Genomic DNA, 20,359 nt, shown 5'->3' with positions numbered 1-20,359 from the left:
CTTTGATTTTTTTAAAATTAAATTATTTTAAAATGATATATATATATATATAAAATTTACATTATATTACTAAATTTAAATTTTAGGTATAATTATTTGACATATAAATAAATATAAATTATAATATATGTATATTTTTAAATATAATTATTTTTAAAATGTATTCTTTATTGTTATAAAATGATTCAGCTTGACCTAAGTTCATTTAAACCTTGGAAAAATAGATGAGACAATCAAATTTAATATGAGAAAAAAAAATGGCAAATTCCCCCTGCAATTCAATTGGTTCTTCCAGCATCTCCATTGGTTCTTGCACTTTCATGTAATTTTAAATACACAGTCACATCTCCTTTTTATTGTTATAGGGAGTTGTGAATTTTTTAACATCTACATTTTTCACCTCTTTCACATTTTTACACCACATATTTTCATTTCTTATTGGTCATTTGTTATATCAAACCTCTATATGATAATAACAAATATAAACTTAAATGTGATTAAACTCTCATAAGCCAATTTTCTCACATACTAAACACCTGTATAAATATACCACAACATCATGATATGTCACTTACAATTTCAGTATTTACGTACTTCGTGACAAGTACTTGAACTTACAGTTGATTTTTCTATTATATTTCACATTAAAGGGCAAAGTGAGTATTTTAAAAGATTGGGAGTATAAGGAAAGAACAGGGGGTGCGGTAAGTAAAAATGATTCTTAAGTTGAGGCCTTAGTGGTTTATGGATTAAGAAAAAGAAGTGGGTTACTTAGCGGAGGGTGGTGTGTGACGTGTGGAGCACGTGTCTGCAGGGAGGTGAATGGAAGTGCGAAACGGTGCGCTATAAAAGGCTTAATTTGCGTGTCTGTCCGTGGAGGAAGCACTTTTTTCATTGTAATCGCAGAAGAAGAAAGAAGAAAGAAGAAGCGTAATCGGAAGCTGAGATCTGATCTCAATGGCGTTAGAGTGGGTTGTGCTAGGCTACGCTGCGGCCGCAGAGGCCATAATGGTCATTCTTCTCACCATCCCCGGCCTCGACGCCCTCCGCAAGGGTCTCATCGCCGTCACCCGCAACCTCCTGAAGCCCTTCCTCTCGGTCGTTCCCTTCTGCCTCTTCCTCCTCATGGACATTTACTGGAAGTACGAGACGCGTCCCAGCTGCGAGGGCGAATCCTGCACCCCCTCCGAACACCTCCGCCACCAGAAATCCATCATGAAGAGCCAGCGCAACGCCCTCCTCATCGCCTCCGCCCTCCTCTTCTACTGGCTCCTCTACTCCGTCACCAACCTCGTCGTCAAGATCGAGCAGCTCAACCAGCGCCTCGAACGCTTGAAGAATCGCGACTGAAGCGACTACAGATAGATAGGTCTGTTGTTCCATCCCTCACAGAAATATGTCTTCTCTTGTTGTGCCTTCCATTTCTACGTGGAAGAATTCGTTTCCGTCGATTTATTTTTTATTTTTAAATCCATGTTTGCATCGCGACAGCTATTGAGTTTATTCTAGTGTTACTTTTTTCTATTATACTTTAACTTCTGCCACCTAGGGTTTTTTTGGGGATTTTTTTTTTTTTTCGGTGCGGTATCCAATCGCGTCTACCTTGTATCATAGGTAAGCGTGATTTCGATTATTCATCGGTGTTATCTAAAATGCGTGTTTAATTTCATTCTGCGCGTTCTTGTCATTTGTTATTGCTGTTTGTTGCCATTTGTGCTTGTTGTACGTTTCATCATGTCAATTGAAGTGTGATAGAACGAAAATTGTCAATTTGCGAGCCTCAGTTTGTTGATTTTCTTCAACAACACGTGCAGCTGAAGTTGGATTTTGATTGATTGAATTCAGTTACGTATAAGGAGTTCGAACTTCTAGGCATCAAATTCGCTTTTCAAGTGCCCAGAGCTCTTAAATCAGGAATGGGATCTCTGACATTGCTGTGATTGAACCTTGCATGACCCTAAAGAATATTAGGATTCATACGCAAATTCTATGTAGGCTTCAAGTTTTAACTCTCGACTTATAATTTTGTAGAAATTTTACTATTGAAGAGCTAATGAACTATATCCCCACTTTTGAATATGCCACTCGTTTATCTGCTAAACCAAATTTTGTTCTGATGTTAGCTTTTTTTTTTAACTCTAAATTATTTTTTGGTACACTCTATGGTATAAGCTGGTTAATGTTAATTGTGAAGAGTCATAAAATATTAGGATTACAGTTTTGTTTGGAGAAGGGGCGTGAGTATAGTTGTATAGCATGCATTGTTCTTGAACTTTTGGGGATTTGAGTTGTGGACTTGTCTTAGCATGCATTGTTCTGTTGCGTGATTTTCCCCATTTTTGACTAACTGGATATATTCTAATCCTGAAGGTGAGGCAACAAGCAGAATCTTGCTCTGTTCAAGTGCTTTATTCCTTTGCTTAATTTATAGAAGTTTTTGAAGATATATTATTTTTAAACTCGATCTATTTGAAAATGATTCCATTTGTCAAGAAATCATCACAGCAACAATGTCATTTCACAAATATTCAAAAATTAGCCGCTCATTTTTTAAAGTAGTTGTTTTAGTTATAGAGCTGGAATAAATTTTTGAAGAAACCCTGGGAGCAAGAGAACAAAGAAAGGAAAGGTGTTAAATTTTAGTTAACCGATGAACCGTGGATTGTGAACGATAATTCTTTTACTCAAACTCAACACTTGCTATTGAAAGGTTTGGTAAAGTTTTGTGCTTATCGTCATTGTCTGACATTGCTCAGGATCTTGTTTACTTGTATTTATCTGTTCATGCAAATACATGTATTGGAAGGAAGATCATTTGTATATCTTTAATGTCCAAATCTCTCATCAAAGAATGTCATAAGATTTTTGTCTCTAGGAACATGACAAAGTGTGTCATAAAGGTTAAGTTTGGTTTTGTGGACAGCTTTAGGAAGTTAAAAATAAATAAACGGTAACACAGCTTTAGGAAGTTAATTCATTTTGTAAATTAACTGGTTTGTTCCTGTTATTCTAAATTTAGGTTTTATCGATTACATAATTACTATTTTCGTACTTACAATACCTGGTAATTATAATAGGTTCACTACCACTTAAATACAACACTATTTTATTACACTACCATTGTGGAGCAAAGCAACTCAATAATTCAATGTTATTACAAATTTTGCACACAACGTTTTTAATTTCTTTTTTGTGAACCAGAGTATGTTTTCGGTTAAAGATCAATCGTTCCAAGTATTAAGATTATTTAAGAAAAAGATTACCGAAAAATGATTTACAAGATCAAACAAAGCTTTTACCTAGTAAAAAATGATTTTCCAAATAAGAGTTAAATGGAATAACTAAATAAATAAATAATAGAACAAAAACTTTATTTACTTTTAGGAGACACGTGTGCACAAAAGATAATTAAAAAAATCCATTAGTTACTAATTTAACTGATATTATTAGAGTTTTAAAAAAATATTTATAATATTTTTGATAGCGTAAATTAAAGAAAATGATACAATTTTAAAAAATTATTATTATAATTAGTAAATTGGATTAATTTCATTCTGTTCCGTTCCAACAAGGTATTTCTATTTTTTTTAAGTTTAATATTTTAAGAAATCATTTATAACAAATTTGAAATAATTAAAACGACAAATTTTAAATTATGAATTTAAACTCATCCACTCTCAATTTTAAGAAAAAAATATTATACTTTTTAAATAGTAAGACATAACGAATTTGATTATCATAATAAAATTTTCGAAATTTTGAATTTTGAAAAACGAATTTATAACACCTTTTAAATTTTTTGAAATTTTAATAAAGCATTTACAGTAATTTAGAAAAATATATAATGTATTAAATTGAAATTACTATTTTAATATCAGATATTTTGATTTCAAGAAAGTATATGGCATTTTAATGTTTAAAATTATAATGAGTATTCATAGTAATTTTTAAATAATTAGAAATAAAAAAAATTAATTTTGTTATTTAGTGTCAACCATCTATAATTATTTGACAATCTTTTCTTTGGTCATCTTGAAGGCATTCCTCAGCATGGTTAATTTAGTCCTTAGCAAAATGTACAAATGACATCAAAGTGCTTCAGCTAAAGCCATTGTTTAAAAGAACTTGCTTTGAGCTCGAACGAGATTTTTTTTTTTTTAAGTTTAAAGTATTAGTATGCATGCCAAATATCAAACTTATAAAATTAAGTTAAGCGTTTACTTTAACTATGCGGCTGACATTATAAAGTTCATAATTTGAAATAAACAATTAATTTAAGTATCCGATGCTCCTATTTTAACTATTTAAATTGTAATAAGTAAAAAACTAAAACAGCAAAATTACCACTGTCCAAAAAATAAAAACAAAAACAAAAACAAAAATTTAAAATAAAATAAAAGTATGCATCATATTAGTATTAACTGAATTAATTAATTTCTTTAACAAAGTGAATTAATTAATTATCGAAGTAAAAAAATTAGATTGGATAAGTCAAGTAAGAAATAATTGTAATTGAATGAACAGTTTTAACTTCAAGTTCTCTATCTCATTTGATTCAAACATATACGTGTTTCAAGGACCAAAATTAATTTATGTCTAAAAGTTAATTAAACGCGATTATCTTTTATTGAAAAAAAAGGTTTGATTAGGTGGCGCAACCTTATTGGACAAGTTTCCTCATGAATGTTAAAAATGGTCTGAAGTCAACCCCAGCTTCTGCACATTCTTCTCTTCTGTGCTTTCTTTCAAGGTTTTTTTTTTTTTGTTCCTCTCTTCTTTCTTCTTCTTATCCTCTTCCTTTAACCCATTAACGTTTCTTCAAGTTCTTGATTACTTATGTACCTTTTCTAATCAATCTCCCCAAAATTCTAATCAATTTATGCGATTCGATTCAAACCCACTGATCTCTTCCATTAGCCCTTTGATCTGTTCTTAGAATTTTGGTTTTCAGCCATGGGCGACATGAAAGACAAGGTTAAAGGGTTCATGAAGAAAGTGAACAACCCTTTCTCCTCTTCTTCATCTGGAAAATTCAAGGGCCAAGGTAGAGTCCTCGGTTCTTCTTCTACACCCGCCAATTCCAATCCTACCCCTCGCCCCATTCCTTCGCTCAACCCTAATTCCAAACCCTCTTCATCCAATCCCAATCCCAAACCCACTTCAGCCACTCCCAAACCCTCGCCCCACGATGCGGAGCCCAGTAGAAGCACCGAGAAGCCTCGCAAAGATGGTGGTGGGTTTGACCCGTTTGATTCGTTGGTCACTGATTCCAAAAGATCGCAGAACGGGTATTCACTGAACGTGTACGAATGTCCCGTTTGTAAACAACCCTTCGGATCCGAAGAAGCTGTGTCTGAACACGTGGATGGTTGTTTGAGCAACCTTGTTGAGCGTGAGCCTGTAGGTGATGATGGAAACGGGGTTTCAGAGAGTGAGGGTGGGTCTAACACTACTGGTGAATTGGAGGTTTGTGTTGGGACGTACATTTCAGGGAATCCTTCTGAGGGATCGGTTGATATTGTTCTCAAACTTTTGAGGAATATTGGTAGGGAACCTGAGAATGTGAAGTTTAGGAGGATCAGGATGAATAATCCCAAGATAAAAGAGGCTGTTGGTGATATTGCTGGGGGAGTCGAGTTGCTCAGTTTTCTGGGGTTTGAACTCAGGGAGGAGAATGGAGAGACATGGGCAGTGATGGAGGTTCCCAGAGAGGAGCAGATAAAATTCATCAAGGAGGCAATTGCGTTACTGGAATCACAACTTCTGCAACAACAACAAGGACCTCCTAAGGGAGAGGATGCAAATTCTGCGCAGAGGGGTGCGAAAGCCGAGCCAAAGCAAGTCGACAGACAGGTAAAATTGTGTTGATAATGCTTCTGAAACGGCGCTATGGAGAAAATAAGTCCATTATCTGATTCTCATTTGCTTTTAACAGTATCTTGGGTGTGCATTTAAGTCTAGCCATTGTAATTTTTTTTCTCTGTTTTCAATTCATATTCTGGCTGGGAACTGTGCTTGTGAATAGATTATGTTGAGGATCTAGAAAGCCACTGCTTGGCTTTAATCTCATTAACTTTATTAGGAGCCTCAAAGATATCTAATACCTGAACAGCAGAGTTAAGAAAAGGATATGAAGCGTGTTATGTCATTAACTAATCATTTCCATTGAGTTTGGTGTCCAGCTATAACTTTCATGCATAAAGTTGTAGCGTAAGATTTCTTTGTTATCCTCATTTCTTTGCTTTTGTTTCTGGACGTAAAAGTAAGGCCTTAGTGAATTGCAGGTTTTTTGGACATTCTGAAAACTAGGGTTGATAACTAGGCTGTTTATCTGCCGGTTTATTTATTTTTTATCTTGTGAGGTTGATAGAGTAAGTATATGGCAGGAACAATAATCCAGATTCTTCTTTAAAAATTTAATTTCACAGTCAGAAAAGGTTTAAGCAAAATGCTAATTGGGCAACCTATTATAATGGTGCCCAAGATTAAACACCCCAAGAGAAACCCATCCTAATACAATAATTCATAAACGAAAAATCCCGCATGAAGTTTAAATACTTTACTTTGAGTTTGTCGCTATTGTTCTTCAAAACGGAATGCATCAGTTTTAATTTATGCAAGGTTGAAGTTTTCTGCGTGAAGATCTTGCATGCTATATTTGTAATTTGCTTTTAAGTCAGGCAAGGAAAAATACGATCCAAAATGTCATTAATCAAGCCTCTTAGCATCTGTACTTTTTTTTTTCTTTTTCTCCGTTTGTTAGCCTATAATTCCAAGCTAAAGCAGCTTTTGGAGTGCCTGCGATAACCTGCTGACTTGAATGCGAGTAATTTTCAGTCTTGTTTAAGTTTTCTATTCGTTTACTTAAGAGGAAAGGCAGAGAGACAGAAACCCTAATTTAAAGAAGGATATACTTTTTTAATGGTTGGCTTTTATAAATCAGTTGCGGAATCTGTTAACCGTGTGTGAATTCTCCTTATCGTTCAAGTACTTCCATATGTGCATTAGTTATTATTCTGCAAAGCTCTAATTATGTATCATCACTTTCTTGTTAGTTTGGCAGTTTAGTACTTTTCACAATTAAGTAAACGTAATCGACTAAATTTAGATTGTATATGCTGTTTTTTCCCATTTAAAATGGCTCTTATAGGTGAAGGTCTTCTTTGCTGTCCCTGAAAGTGTTGCAGCTAGAATTGAGCTACCAGATTCCTTCTATAAGCTTTCAGCGGAAGAGGTGAAAAGAGAAGCTGATTTAAGGAGAAAAAAGATTGCTGATTCTCAGCTTTTGATCCCCAAGTCACTTAAAGAAAAACAAGCAAAAGCCTCCAGGAAGAGATACACAAAAACTATTATTAGGATTCAATTTCCCGATGGAGTTGTACTTCAAGCCGTATTTGCTCCATGGGAACCAACCACTGCTCTCTATGAGGTTTGTCCTTTGCTACTTGATTTGTTAAATTTTGTTTTATGTGTTTTGGACCGAGAATTTGTTTGTCCATGTAGTGATGTGGTAGTGTAGCAAGTTACATCTGGTTCAAAATGCTTCACACTGGTATCGTAGATAGATGTCACTTAACTGCTCGACATGAAACGTTTAGATAGATCTCACTTTGCTGCTCGGCATGAAACTTTTCTTAGAAACAACGACGCTGATTTGGCAAATGTCATGTGTAACTTGATTGCGTTTAACAAAGGATTTTGGGCATTCTGACGATGATAACCAGTAATCTAATTTGGAGCTTTGTTTTGAACTCCACCTTGGAAATTATTCGTTGCAACGCAGAAATCTACACGTCAACATTTTGCAATTTACAATTAGATGATTGTTATGTTTCACTGATGCATATTATAGCAAAACAATAGTAATCTGATTTAGAGCTTTCTTTTGAGCTCAACCATGGAAATTATTCATTGCAACGTACAATTTTCATTAGTGCATGTTATAGCAAACACAGGTAATTTATTTTGGAACTTTGTTTTTGAACTCAACCATGGAATTTATTCATTTCAACAAAAAAGTCCTCCACTTCATATTTTGCAATAGATGGGCTAGCAGAAAACTAGGATCTGTTCCTCCCCCAGCAAGAGGACGTACACCTTAACTTAAAAACTTAAAAGAGCTATTGTGTTTTACTTACAATTACATTTTTACGATTGCAATTTACACACAAGTCTCTAATTGGATAATAACCTGACCTATTTTTCATTGGCACGTAAACGCTTGTAGCACATTTTGAATGGATTTTGATAATTTGTTCTGTTTTCGTTCCCCAAATGTTTTGTCTCTGTTTATTTTAAGTCAGCAACTGAGCAGTATTATATTTTGACGTGTTGGTGTAATAGTTTGTCAGCTCAGCACTAAAAGAACCAGGTTTGCAATTTGACCTAATGCATCCTGTAGTTGTCCAACGGCGTGTGATCCCTCGTTTTCCAAAAGCAGGGGATAATGCTAAAACAATAGAGGAAGAGGACCTGGTACCTTCAGCTTTAATTAAGTTCAAGCCCTTGGAAACAGATTCTGTTGTTTTCACCGGTCTCAAAAATGAATTGCTTGAAATCAGTGAACCACTTGTTAATGGTTAAGCAATTTGTTTTGTATGAACAATATTTTTGTACTTTCCAGGGTTTTTTTAATTGTTGTGGACATATACTAATTTGTATACTCATTTTTAGTTGATAATTTTCTATTAAACTGTCATACTTTAACATATATCAGTACAAATAAATCACTGTGATGAATCAATTCCGAGCTGCATTCATGAGGCATTACTGCCAAACTGGATCTAAGTGGTGGATAATTGTAGTCTTCCCGTGCTTTAATGTGGATTAATCTCTCTATTAGTGAGACTGTGATTTGATCTCTATGTTTTCAATTGTGTTGAATCTTCAGATAACTGATAATGTTACTTCAGGACCTGAGCCTGGGCAAGTCAGTGCTAGAATCGGAGGAAAAACATTTTCTTCTTTTCAACTACAATCTAATGGTATAAGGGTTTAGACTTCATATCATTCAGCTTTACCAACCCTCACTCAAATTCTATTTCTTAAACATTTGCATAATTTACAAACAAGGTATTAATATATAAATATAGTCTATTAATGTACCTATGGCCCATTAATCTGAATTGTTAATGTTAAATAAGATGAAAGATTCTGATTCAGAATAGTTCATGTAAGTTCCTCTTAAAGTAACTTGATCCCCACTTTTATTTATATATATTGAATCGAATATCAAGTATGGATTAATTCAATGGAGTTGATATCATTACAATATATTTATGCTCTAAACATTAATTTAGTTTGATTTATTCACTAGAGTTTTACAATTGTAGTTGGTTTTGTCTAAAAGATCAAAATTATTTTTAAAAGTCTCACTAAGTAATTCAGATTTTTGGGTTTTAAATACCAATCCTTAACAATGACTAAGGTAATTGTTGTGCACCTACTAATTAAATAATTAATAAACAGTTTAATATTGATTGTTAGTCATACTTATAGGAAACCCTTTTTGATAAAAAAAGATACTAAAAAGAAATGCTGAACCCAAAACACATTAAACAAAATATAATTAAATAATCATCTAGTGTATTACTTAATAAGAGTTATAGCATGCAACTTTTTCTCTCTCACATGTAACATGTACGATCTATAGTTAGGTAGGGCTACAAAACAAAACAAAAAAACACAATTATATACTAATTAGAAATACAGTAATAATAATTAATTAACATAAGATAAGATAACCTATATTACAAGTTACTGGTTATCAAATGACATAATATTCTGGTTATTAGACAACTTGTACTACAATTTCTATATTCTCTAAGTAGTAAACTGACGTTTATAAGTATTAGACATTTACCTCTTAAAAATAGTTAAATATATAAAAATTTATCGTGATCATCTAGTTAACACAAAAAATGATGATATCTCTCATTGAAACAAATGCTATCCTTTTACTCATATATAGGGCTATTGATCCATAGTTTAAAAAAGAGAAGATGAAATGAAAAATAATAGAACCACACACTACAGCTTTTTCTTTTTTTCATCCGTGGACAAACAAATGAAAACTTTTCGGACCTTAATGAGATATAACATATCCCCGTATGTCAATACAGTCTCACATCGCTCAGGAATCGAGGCCAAGGGTAGTTTATATACTCCCTCCTCCCTTCATCCTTCGAGACGCCTTTTAAGGACAAAACCGTGACGAAGCACCGACCTCCAAAACGGACAATACCTCGGATGCGGTGATTGACCCGGGATCCACTCCCCTTAGACCTCGACTTGAGATCGAAACATAACATATCAATTATCACATTCAAGATATTATATGCTTTAGAAATTGATATTCTATCACGATTCCATCTTTAAAAGATATTTCGATAAATTAAAAAATAAATAAATATATAAATTATCATTAACCTCAATTCAAGATATTATATGCTTTAGAAATTGATATTCTATCACGATTCCATCTTTAAAAGATATTTCGATAAATTAAAAAATAAATAAATATATAAATTATCATTAACCTCAACTTACTATAGTATTATAGTAACCTAGTGCATAACCCTTACATGCATCTACCAACTATTCAAAGACACTTTCCCAACTATTTATAGATATATTCTATCTGTAAGGAGTAATGCTTACCTTACAATCTTTACAACTTTAGTGACATTCTTTATGGAAAAATGACTAACACCAAACCAAATGATTGGAGTAAGTGAGTTTTATTATTGTATCAGTAAACCAAACCAATGCATGTGATCTGCATCTCCATTTCTAAACCCAAAAACTCTACCACCCACCTTTTACCTTTTTCTGCCTTTTGGAAGAGTAGTGGATTCAGTTTTATCAAAAATTATTTCAATCAATAAATTTCTATTTTTCTTCAAACGTGTTCTTTTTTTAATCTTTCTATTGTTTTCTATTTTTAATTTTATATTATTCAAAGAGATATTTAGAAAGATTTGACTCCAATCAAGTATGAATAACTCGTATAATAACTCATGAGACTATCTCTAAAGCGCGATATATTGATTAAAAATTTATTTTTTATCAATTTATATAACTCAAACGCATACTTGAATTTTTAACATAAATAAGATTAGAAAGAAATATTATATTTCAACGTAAATACATTTGCAAATTATATCATAATTTTGGATTGCATTCTTGTAAACAAGGCCTAATAGAAATACTTTCACTAAATTCAAGATAATTATTGAGTTTATATGGAATTTGTATGTTAAATTAGGGGTGGCAAAGCGGACCAGCCCGCCCTGCATTTGCCCGCAAAAATGTGGGTTCCCGCAAAGTTATCGCGGGCTAGAATTCTCAACCCGCCTCGCATAAGGGTTGGCTCGCGGGTTTGCAGACCAACCCGCGTTTTCTTTTTTTTTAAAACTTTTTTTTTTTTTTTTACATTTTGTTCTTAAAAAATTGTCAAACTAAACCTATATATTTGTTACTATCAAACCTAAAATTTTTTTCTTCCTTTTTCAAACATAGTCAAACATCAAAACATTAAACATTAAGATAAATATCAAATATCACTATTCTTCTATTTCCAAAACATTAAAAATACCTAATTCAAAAACATTAAACATAAACATAAACATTAATTCAAAAACATTAAACATAAACATTATTGACGCGATTGTGTTGTATTTCTTTCTTTGAAATTTTGTTAAAACCTAATTACGTTGCCTTGCTACTGCTAAGTGCGAATTTTTTTTTCTTGCGGGTTAGCGGACCAGCCCGCCCCGCTATTGGCCCGCGCGAGTTGCGGACTAATACGGAACGGTCTAATGCAGGTTAGCGGGTTGAAAAGGTCAGTCCGCCCCACATTTTTTACCAGCGGACCGCGGGCCGACCCGCTTTGCCATCCCTATGTTAAATTGACATCTTATATGTATTTTTTACCATGAACTAAACAATTATTGGTTATACAATAGTAAAGAACGTACCTAATAATAATAAAAAATCTAATTCATGCACGTGCAACTTTACACTAAGTGGGTTTATATTTTCTCTTGTGGTGCCGGCAAAGTTTTTTTAAGTTTACATTATGAATTGAAGATGCATTTATGTATCTTAAAATAATTTCATTGGGCCAAGTATAGTTTCTTAGATAGTATTTGTTTAAAGTCTAGAAAAAAATAATATTCTTAATAACAACGTGTCCCAAATGTTATTAATTAATAATTATCTATTATAATGATTGTCACGTTTGATTGACTTGTAGAGCATTTAATATTGAGAATTATGAATGTGTTTGATTATTAATGAGGCAAAGATAATCTATATTAATACACGACTAATATATGAGCAGGCCAACAATAATTAAGTGTTGCAATGTGTGCTAAATTTATTCATGAAGTTGTCATCACCAACTTTGCCACCAAATAAAAATTATATTAATTTTGGTGATTCACTATATCAAATACTGATTAATGGCAATGGTAGGTTTCTTAGTAACAATGAATAATAATATTAATGTTCCTTTTGAGAATATAAAATATGTTGAGCAGAATTATTCTCATTAATCAACATCAAAGTGGTTTTTTTTACAAATATATTGCTTTTATTTTAAAATCTCAATTGCATAATTGTATAATAAACAAATTATTATTTATATTAAAAGTGTATGTAAAAACATTATATGACATTTAATTACGATGTGTTAATGAGTTATAAATGTTTTTGAATTAAATCTTGACTTATTTATTTGATTATTTGTTTATATTATTTTGTGATGGTGATAGATTTTTATCATCAGAGTTTTATCTAAGTTTAAATGCTTATTAATCTACGATGATGGCTTGTTTAGAGATTTGACTACTGATTAAGATTTTTATTAAGTAATCTTGTGTTAATAATTTGACCAATAAATAATTAGGGTATGGGACAGAAATAACTTCTTTCATTTATCTTTGACTTCTGAATAGATATTGAAATTAATGTATGAGATTATGAAGAGAAAACAATAATACATGAATAAAAAAATAACATAATTCAAGAGAAGAAAATCTTATTCAAACTTCATACTATACTCATGTAAATTTTCTCTTATCAATCCAAATAATAAATAAACTTTATATAAATTATCTAATCTTAAAAGCACAATTTTTTATATCATTAAAATCTATATCAATTTTATTACTAAAATAATAAAAATATGAAATAAATTTCATAATTTTTTTTTTACCAAAGTAGTGATATATAATATTTTTAAACAGTATAAAAGATTATTGTTTTTTACCGCTAAACCATCTTTATTTTTATCAATGAGAAATATAAGCAAAAAAGTCTTAAATGATTTCCTTTATTTTAAATTATTTTCTTCTTCAACTAATTTGAGATTAAATCTTTGTTTATTTATTTCTTTCAAGAGAAGAAAAAGTTTGTAAACAAAGTGTCGAAAAAGAATGATTTTTTAAGTCATGGGTTTAATAACAAATGAAAAAACATGAAAATAAAAAAATATTTTATTATTTTTTCATTAATGTTTGTATCAACCATACACAATTTTTTTATTTTCAAGTTGTGCCAATTGATGATGAAAGATTCTTGCCATCTTTGGTGAAAATGACACTACATTATTAAAAGAAATAAGAAGAATATTTTTACTTCTTTGTAATAATTTTAAAATATCAGAAATCAACATCAACATATATGTGTGGTGATTATTTTTTTAGTTTTCTCCTTCAAAATAATTATGCAACTTCGTTTTATGAAGATAGAACATGTTTTGTTTTCTTTCTTCTGTTTTTTAGTGTGCGAGTTTTTCATTTTATCTGGTTTTTATGCCTTATCAAACCAAATGTTAGCATTACTATTTGTATAATGATACTTCTAATTGACAAAAAATTTATATGAAAAGTTATATTATTAAATAACCAAATTAAGATATAGTTAATGTTTTATATTAACAAAAATTAAAAGCGAGTAAAAAACAATTATTTAATGATAAAAGTTTATGAACTGTATGATATTTGTTAATTAAAGAGTTAAATGATTACTTTTAAATTGAGATTTGTACAATTATATGTTTGATTAAATAATAAAATTATATTAATGAAATACAAATAAAATAAAACAACACTTAACAAAAAGGTAATAAAAACGGTACTTTTATATAACAAAAAAAATAAAAATAAAAAATAAAATATATATATATATATATATTATTTTAGATATTTTGATTAAACAAATTATTAAAATAAATAATTAGGTTTCTTTATTTAGCCTTGGTGAAGACAACGTGGGACCGCCGCACATGTTTTCTTTCCAATGTTTTATTTGTCACATTTGCTTTGCTTATATATTATTTCATGAAAAAACATATATTTTGTATAATAATTTATATAAAATAAAAAATATTATTTTAAAAATATTTCACATAATAAGTTATAAAAAAGTTTTAGTGAGATATTTATAATTTTTTTTTGGCAATGAAAACAGTTTTTTTAATTCATAAATTCTACTCTTCACTGATTACTAACTTTATATATAATTTACATTGAAATAATCATAATAAACCAGTAGCTACAAATTTTCACATTTTCTATGAACTAAATTCACATGGCAGAGTTGAAAAAAATGAGTGGTAGATCTGTTCTCTGAAGGGATAATTTATTTATAGTGGACTTGCACATTATAACATAACACAAACACATATATCAATGTACACATGCACTTTTGCAAAAAAGAAATAGGAAAAATATAATATTTTTTTTTAATTTATAAATAAATAATTTTTGTAGCTTTGACTGTGACCTCCACATGTGGTCATAAGGGATGTTATATGTGAAGGTATACCTAAATTATTAAATATGATCCACCAAGTTGGATCAAGTATTCTGAATTTTGTTGAAAAAAGAGAGTTAAACTTAATAATGATTGACTGTTTCTTTTGTCTGAAGCAATGTATGTTAATTCAATTTAGGTCGGGTAACCAGAAAAAAGAAAATTAGTTCAACCACGTCTCTTAAATTATATATTTAATTTAAAAAATATTTATTAATTTTTTTATAATTTTAAAATAAATTTAATATATTTTTTTTAAAAAATATATTAATTTTTTAAAATTTAAATTTATTGTATAATTTTTTATTATAATTATAAAAATAAAAAACTGTTGGAGATACCACATTGACTATATAAGTGGGTGCAAACCTCAATCTCATGAGCCGGTTTTATGGGATTGAGTTAGGCTTAAAGTCTATTGTATCAGAGCCATTTTGAGCCTATCATAGCGAATATTTGTTGGGTTTATCAGGCCATCCGCTATCGGACCACCATAATATATAGTCCCATGCACGAGTTGGTAGTCTCGGCGTGAATGGTGTGTTGGAGATCCCACATCGACTAGAGATTAGAGTCTTTTATTGTATATAAGTGGGTGCAAATCTCACTTCATGAGCTGGTTTTATGGGGTTGTGTTAGATTTAAAGTTCACTTCGTAATAAAAACAAATAATATTCATAAAAAATATTTTTTTTATGCTATACACATAATTTTTTTATTATTAATTTATATAATTTATAATTATATATATATATATATATTTAAAAAAATTATACGTATTTGATGTTGGTATCTGTATCGTACTGTCTGTATCAGTTGTTGCATAGCATGTGAGTAATAAATGATATTATGTTTTCTTTTATATTTGTGTTATTTTAAAAATTGAAAGAAGATATCCGTTGTTTATGAAATTTGTATGATTGTTAAAAGTAGAAAGAAAGAAGGAGTTAACCACTGGAATCAATGAAATGAGAAGAGAAAGAAAGCAGATGACTTTATTCTCCACTGCAGTGACACGAGTTAAAGTTCTCCTTGCGTGTCGTATACACGTGCGCTATTTCACCAGGTGGCACTACATTAAACCACTGTCACCGACAAAGCTTCATAGGTTGTTCTTCATGTGAATCACTCTGAGGATTGGGCACGTGCTCTTTTACCGGTTCACCCTGTCGCTCCACCGGTTTGATGACCCGTCTTTTCTTTTCTTGTAAAACACGATTTAACGGTTAAGATCTCACAAAACTCGTGTGAAACACGACCCCATTGGACTTCCCTTTTTCTGATGCAGTTGGAATCTTTTACTTTGTTCTTCTTTCTTTCTCTGTCTCTCTGGTTTTTCTTATTCTTCTTCTTCTGAGTCAAGAGCAAGGTTGCTTCTTCCCTTTTGTTTTCCGAGGAAGAGGATTTTTAATTTTTAGTTTTTTGAATTTCACTGGGTTGTGCTTTTTGTCTCGGAAATGGAGAGAGATTTCATGGGCCTGAACTCCAAAGAACCACGAACTGTGGTGAAGGAGGAGATCAACGATGATAGCTACGAAGACTCTGGCATGTTTCAACCTTTTCCTTCATTTTTTTAATTTCTATATTTCATTGCTTTCTTGCAAAGGTCCACTCTTTCTTGTGAATTATGTCTGGGCTTCTTTTTTTAATTTCTGGGTTCAATTTATTCTCTTTGATTGCATGTGGGGTGATTTATGTTAGAAAATCATTTTTGTGTTCATAGATTTCCTTGGTTGTAATAGTTTTTCTCTTTTAGCTCTTTCTTTTAACGTAGTAAGTTTTTTTCTGTCTGGTGCAAAACTTTCCATGTGTGTAAATTTTTTACCACCTATTTATTAGGAATTCATGAGTTAGATTTTACCAGTGGAAATAATTAAGCAGTGAGTGACTCTTGTTTATATCTTTAAAGTAGCGTCTGAGTGTGTTGTGAAATTTTCAATTTGGGGAAAGAAATCGCTGTCAAGTTCTTACCGGTTTTGTTGATTTGGGTGTGCTTCTAAACAAATATACAGATTAGTTGATTAGGTCCTAATTCTGGAACTCTTTTCTATATCTGTTTTGTTTTATCCCTTAAGGTCTATTGGGCAATTAACTCAGGTTTATAGTGTTCCTAGCTTATGTTGATGGCGATTTTTGTGGGTATGTGTAGGCTTCAGAAAGGGTTCCATTGCACAGTGGCCTTTCTCGAACAAAGTATCTGCCCTTCCACATTTGATGCCTTTCAAGGCTTCTCAAGATGATAAGACTAAGAAGATAGTGTCTGGTCCCATAACAGCTGGCCTTTTATCTATCTTTAGTCAAGATGCACTTGAGTCTACTCAGAAATGCTCTGCTGGTGAACCCCAGGTTGGATGCTACCTTTTCTCAGTTACTCTTTATATTTATTTAGCCTTAAATTAAAGTAAAATGGGTATAATTTGTTTTTTGGGCATTATAATTTGTATTTTAGGAAGATAGTTTTTTATGTCTCTCTCATTATCTTCTTTGTAAAAAGTTATAAAAATCTGCTTGTGAATGAACTTCCCTTTTGGATCATAACCTAACATGTGAAACTACTCATGTCTGTTGTTTCAACATCTAAACTCCAGTATCAGCTGATGTCCTTTTTGCCTTTCCTTCCATTCATTGTTTGTTATTACTACTATGCAGAAATCTTTCAATCATGATGGGCAAGGTGGTCATCATTTTTCGATGACTCCATTTTCTGTACAACATGATATGAATTCTGTGAATCGTCCTCTTGATGTGAAGATGTTTTCAGTTCCCAATCAAGCAATTTCAGCTTCCTTGGGGAGTCCATTCCTGAAGGATCATTTTTCAACTGCTGGTCATAATTTGAATGGCACTAGTGTGAAGCAACCACTTGGGGGAATACCTGTTTCTGTGCCTCATTTAGTTATTCCCAACGCTGGTGCTGTTGCTGGAATGATTGAATCATGGTAATTTTAATTTTATCCTTGAACTGAGTTTTGTGATAGTACACAAACTTGTTTCTGTTTCTGATTTATCTTGTTTTTAAGTAACAGTGTGAAACCATCTCCGCCTTCTGCCCAACTTACCATCTTCTATGCGGGAACTGTCAAAGTCTTTAATGATATCTCTGCTGAAAAGGTTACAATTTCTTTGTTCCTCACATTCCCTCCACCAACGGGGAGAGTATATCTTGTATTATCTACTGATGAAGCCTTGATTGTGGTTAAGATTTTAATCGTGACCATCTTTTTACAGGCTCAAGCTATCATGTTGTTGGCTGGCAATAGCTTATCAATAGCTCCGAACATGGGCCAGCCAAAAGTTCACGTGCCTGTCTCGAAGTTGGCTGCTGGCGATGGTATGCCTGCTACTCAACCTGGAAGTACACCACCCGGCTCAGGCCTTTCAAGCCCTATATCTGTTTCTTCACATACTGCGGCACAATCAGGGAGTGGCTCAACCAGCACTGATGAATTTCTGGCTGCTAAAACAACTGGAGTTCCCACCACTCCTATTTGCATTGTGGAGCCTCCAAAGGTAGTCTGCGCAACCGCCATGTTGACATCAGGTATTTTGGTGATATCATTTCTCACACCCTATGCAGATTATGGTTCTTTAGTTCATCTTCATTTGTGTGCATAGATCTCTTGCATAGGATATTTGTCCACAACTTGTAGGCTTATATATTAAAGACGGATGGATCCATCTGCAGCTTGAATTTATCTGTGTTTGATCATTACACCTGTTTCAGTTTAATGATTTCTCCTCAAACCATCTGTTATGCAGCTGTACCTCAGGCTCGGAAAGCATCTTTGGCTAGATTTTTAGAAAAGCGCAAAGAAAGGTTAGTTTATATGCATTCTTATTCTTGATAAAAAGGAAAGCTTACTTATCTATCATCCTTGGACTGTTAAACTTCTGGTTCAATAACTATACTACATGGACTTTCTAATTCTGAGTAATTTCCCTTGGTTGGCATCATAAAAATGTATGAATGGGAATGAAAAGCAAATCTATTTTTTCCTCCATCAAGTTATTACACAATTCAAGTGTAATAACTTTGCTTTTATTTAAACTCACCTACCTTCACATTTTACACCATTAATTTTGTTTCTCAGAAAAGGTTTATATTGGCTTATATTGAAATTTTACACTTGCAATTGAAACCATTTACTAAGACATTTATTTCCGTACTTGAATCAATCTAATTTTGAGGAAAGAAATTTCAATTGATCCCTTATTCCATCCTGCATAGTCTTGTACATGTTCTCCTTGCTTAAGCTGGCAGTTAGTGTAACCAAGAATGCATGAAATTATTCATGAGGTTGCTGTGTGTTGTGTTGCAGGGTGATGAGTGCAGCACCATATACCCTCAACAAGAAGTCTGAAGATTGAGGCCCTGAAGAATTTGCTGGTGCTATCTTTTCTGCACCAGCACCTTTAGAAAACTATTTCTGAGAAAAATATTGTAGTAACCTAAAAGTGTTCTAAGCAGATGCAGTTATTCTGGTTGATCACAATTTATGCTGACATTATTCTGAAGTACCAGACTTGGTTCAGTTCATAGATAGGTAGTTATTTTTGTGGTGTAGGGCTTTTACCTTGGTTATTTGAAAGGTGGGTTGAATTTTAGGTTCCTACACTGTAGCATTGGACAACTATTAACTCATTATTTGTTTACATTTGTGGTGTAAAAGCCCAGTTTATATATTTATTTATACTGTTTAGTTCTTATTTCTAGTTTGTATTTGTGAAAAAAACCTGTTTTTTTTTAAACAAAAGAAGGTATATTTGCCATTCATTGTCACAGTGAATAATGTAACCCAAATCTTCAACATAAATAAGGAATAAAATTAGCCATAAAAGTTAAAAGTTATTTAGTATATATAGAAGTATTTGACATGGCAAACCAAACGCATCTTAAAGAATGGAATTGAAAAGTGTTAAAGGTAAGAGAGTAGTAGTGGGAAAAAATTGCAGGCCATGCGTGTCGGAAATCATGGATATGATAACACAACATTCACGTGAATAGGTTACAAGTGTACTTATTAATTATCTTCACCTCAACTTTCCTATTTTTCTACGCAAAAAATAAATAAAAGAGGTTCTTCTACAAGCTAACATCATCACAACTACTTTAATCAATAATTTTATTCTTTTACCATATATAAACCAAAGTTTTGTTCAAAAAACTAAACTTAGACATTATTAAAAATATCTTTGATGAAAAAATTGGTAATAACGCGCGTTTTACGTTGCTTAGATTTTTGCGTTGAATTGATTTTTCGTATCCTTAAGTCATTTTCAAAGACTCTTCACACAAACACTCTTGTTCTTTTTCAAAAATTTATTTCATACGTTTTTTCTTCATTTTAAAAAATTACATAAGCCTCTCCATTTGGGGAACACTTTTTTAATATATTTAAGGCAATAATATATTTTCTTATCGCATAATTTTCATAAATATTTAACATAATAATCTCTCTCTCTCTCTCTCTCACACACACATATATATATATATGGTACCCCACTAGATTAGTAGAGAAATCATAACAAAAAATAGGGA

The 20,359-nt window shown here is 31.9% G+C and overlaps 3 protein-coding genes across 4 annotated transcripts; all 3 read left to right on the top strand.

The window, feature by feature from the left end:
- The first annotated feature begins 941 nt into the window (after positions 1-941).
- Positions 942-1,669, top strand: LOC137812942 (uncharacterized). The gene has a single exon (XM_068615201.2). The coding sequence runs from the start codon at positions 958-960 to the stop codon at positions 1,348-1,350; it is 393 nt and encodes a 130-aa protein (XP_068471302.1). The 5' UTR covers positions 942-957; the 3' UTR covers positions 1,351-1,669.
- Positions 1,670-4,764: 3,095 nt separating this feature from the next.
- On the top strand, positions 4,765-8,743 carry PUX2 (plant UBX domain-containing protein 2). The gene is made up of 3 exons (XM_068615200.2): positions 4,765-5,853; positions 7,151-7,429; positions 8,344-8,743. The coding sequence occupies exons 1-3, from the start codon at positions 4,954-4,956 to the stop codon at positions 8,581-8,583; spliced, it is 1,419 nt and encodes a 472-aa protein (XP_068471301.1). The 5' UTR covers positions 4,765-4,953; the 3' UTR covers positions 8,584-8,743.
- Positions 8,744-15,721: 6,978 nt separating this feature from the next.
- LOC137812938 (protein TIFY 6B) lies at positions 15,722-19,527 on the top strand. Of its 2 annotated transcripts, none has more exons than XM_068615195.2 (7): positions 15,722-16,365; positions 16,970-17,166; positions 17,470-17,759; positions 17,841-17,931; positions 18,049-18,361; positions 18,580-18,637; positions 19,140-19,527. In XM_068615195.2, the coding sequence occupies exons 1-7, from the start codon at positions 16,278-16,280 to the stop codon at positions 19,186-19,188; spliced, it is 1,086 nt and encodes a 361-aa protein (XP_068471296.1). In that variant the 5' UTR covers positions 15,722-16,277; the 3' UTR covers positions 19,189-19,527. The 2 variants fall into 2 exon arrangements, with proteins under 2 accessions (XP_068471296.1, XP_068471297.1); XM_068615196.1 differs by having other exon boundaries at positions 15,756-16,365; positions 17,847-17,931.
- Positions 19,528-20,359: the final 832 nt, after the last annotated feature.

The sequence above is a fragment of the Phaseolus vulgaris genome, chromosome 2 (genome assembly GCF_051622355.1).
Source record: "Phaseolus vulgaris cultivar YP4 chromosome 2, ASM5162235v1, whole genome shotgun sequence".
Taxonomy (NCBI): Eukaryota; Viridiplantae; Streptophyta; class Magnoliopsida; order Fabales; family Fabaceae; genus Phaseolus; species Phaseolus vulgaris.
The sequence above is the reverse complement of the archived record's forward strand: the minus strand, read 5'-3'. Positions and strand labels throughout refer to the sequence as shown.

Bases quoted from the DNA above. Each gene is read 5' to 3' on its own strand.
- PUX2 (XM_068615200.2), top strand. From the start codon at position 4,954: ATGGGCGACATGAAAGACAAGGTTAAAGGGTTCATGAAGAAAGTGAAC. The intron at 5,854-7,150 runs GTAAAATTGTGT...TGGCTCTTATAG, and splicing joins CAAAGCAAGTCGACAGACAG to GTGAAGGTCTTCTTTGCTGT. The intron at 7,430-8,343 runs GTTTGTCCTTTG...TTGGTGTAATAG, and splicing joins CAACCACTGCTCTCTATGAG to TTTGTCAGCTCAGCACTAAA.
- LOC137812938 (XM_068615195.2), top strand. From the start codon at position 16,278: ATGGAGAGAGATTTCATGGGCCTGAACTCCAAAGAACCACGAACTGTG. The intron at 17,932-18,048 runs GTTACAATTTCT...ATCTTTTTACAG, and splicing joins ATGATATCTCTGCTGAAAAG to GCTCAAGCTATCATGTTGTT. The intron at 18,638-19,139 runs GTTAGTTTATAT...GTTGTGTTGCAG, and splicing joins TTAGAAAAGCGCAAAGAAAG to GGTGATGAGTGCAGCACCAT.
- LOC137812942 (XM_068615201.2), top strand. From the start codon at position 958: ATGGCGTTAGAGTGGGTTGTGCTAGGCTACGCTGCGGCCGCAGAGGCC.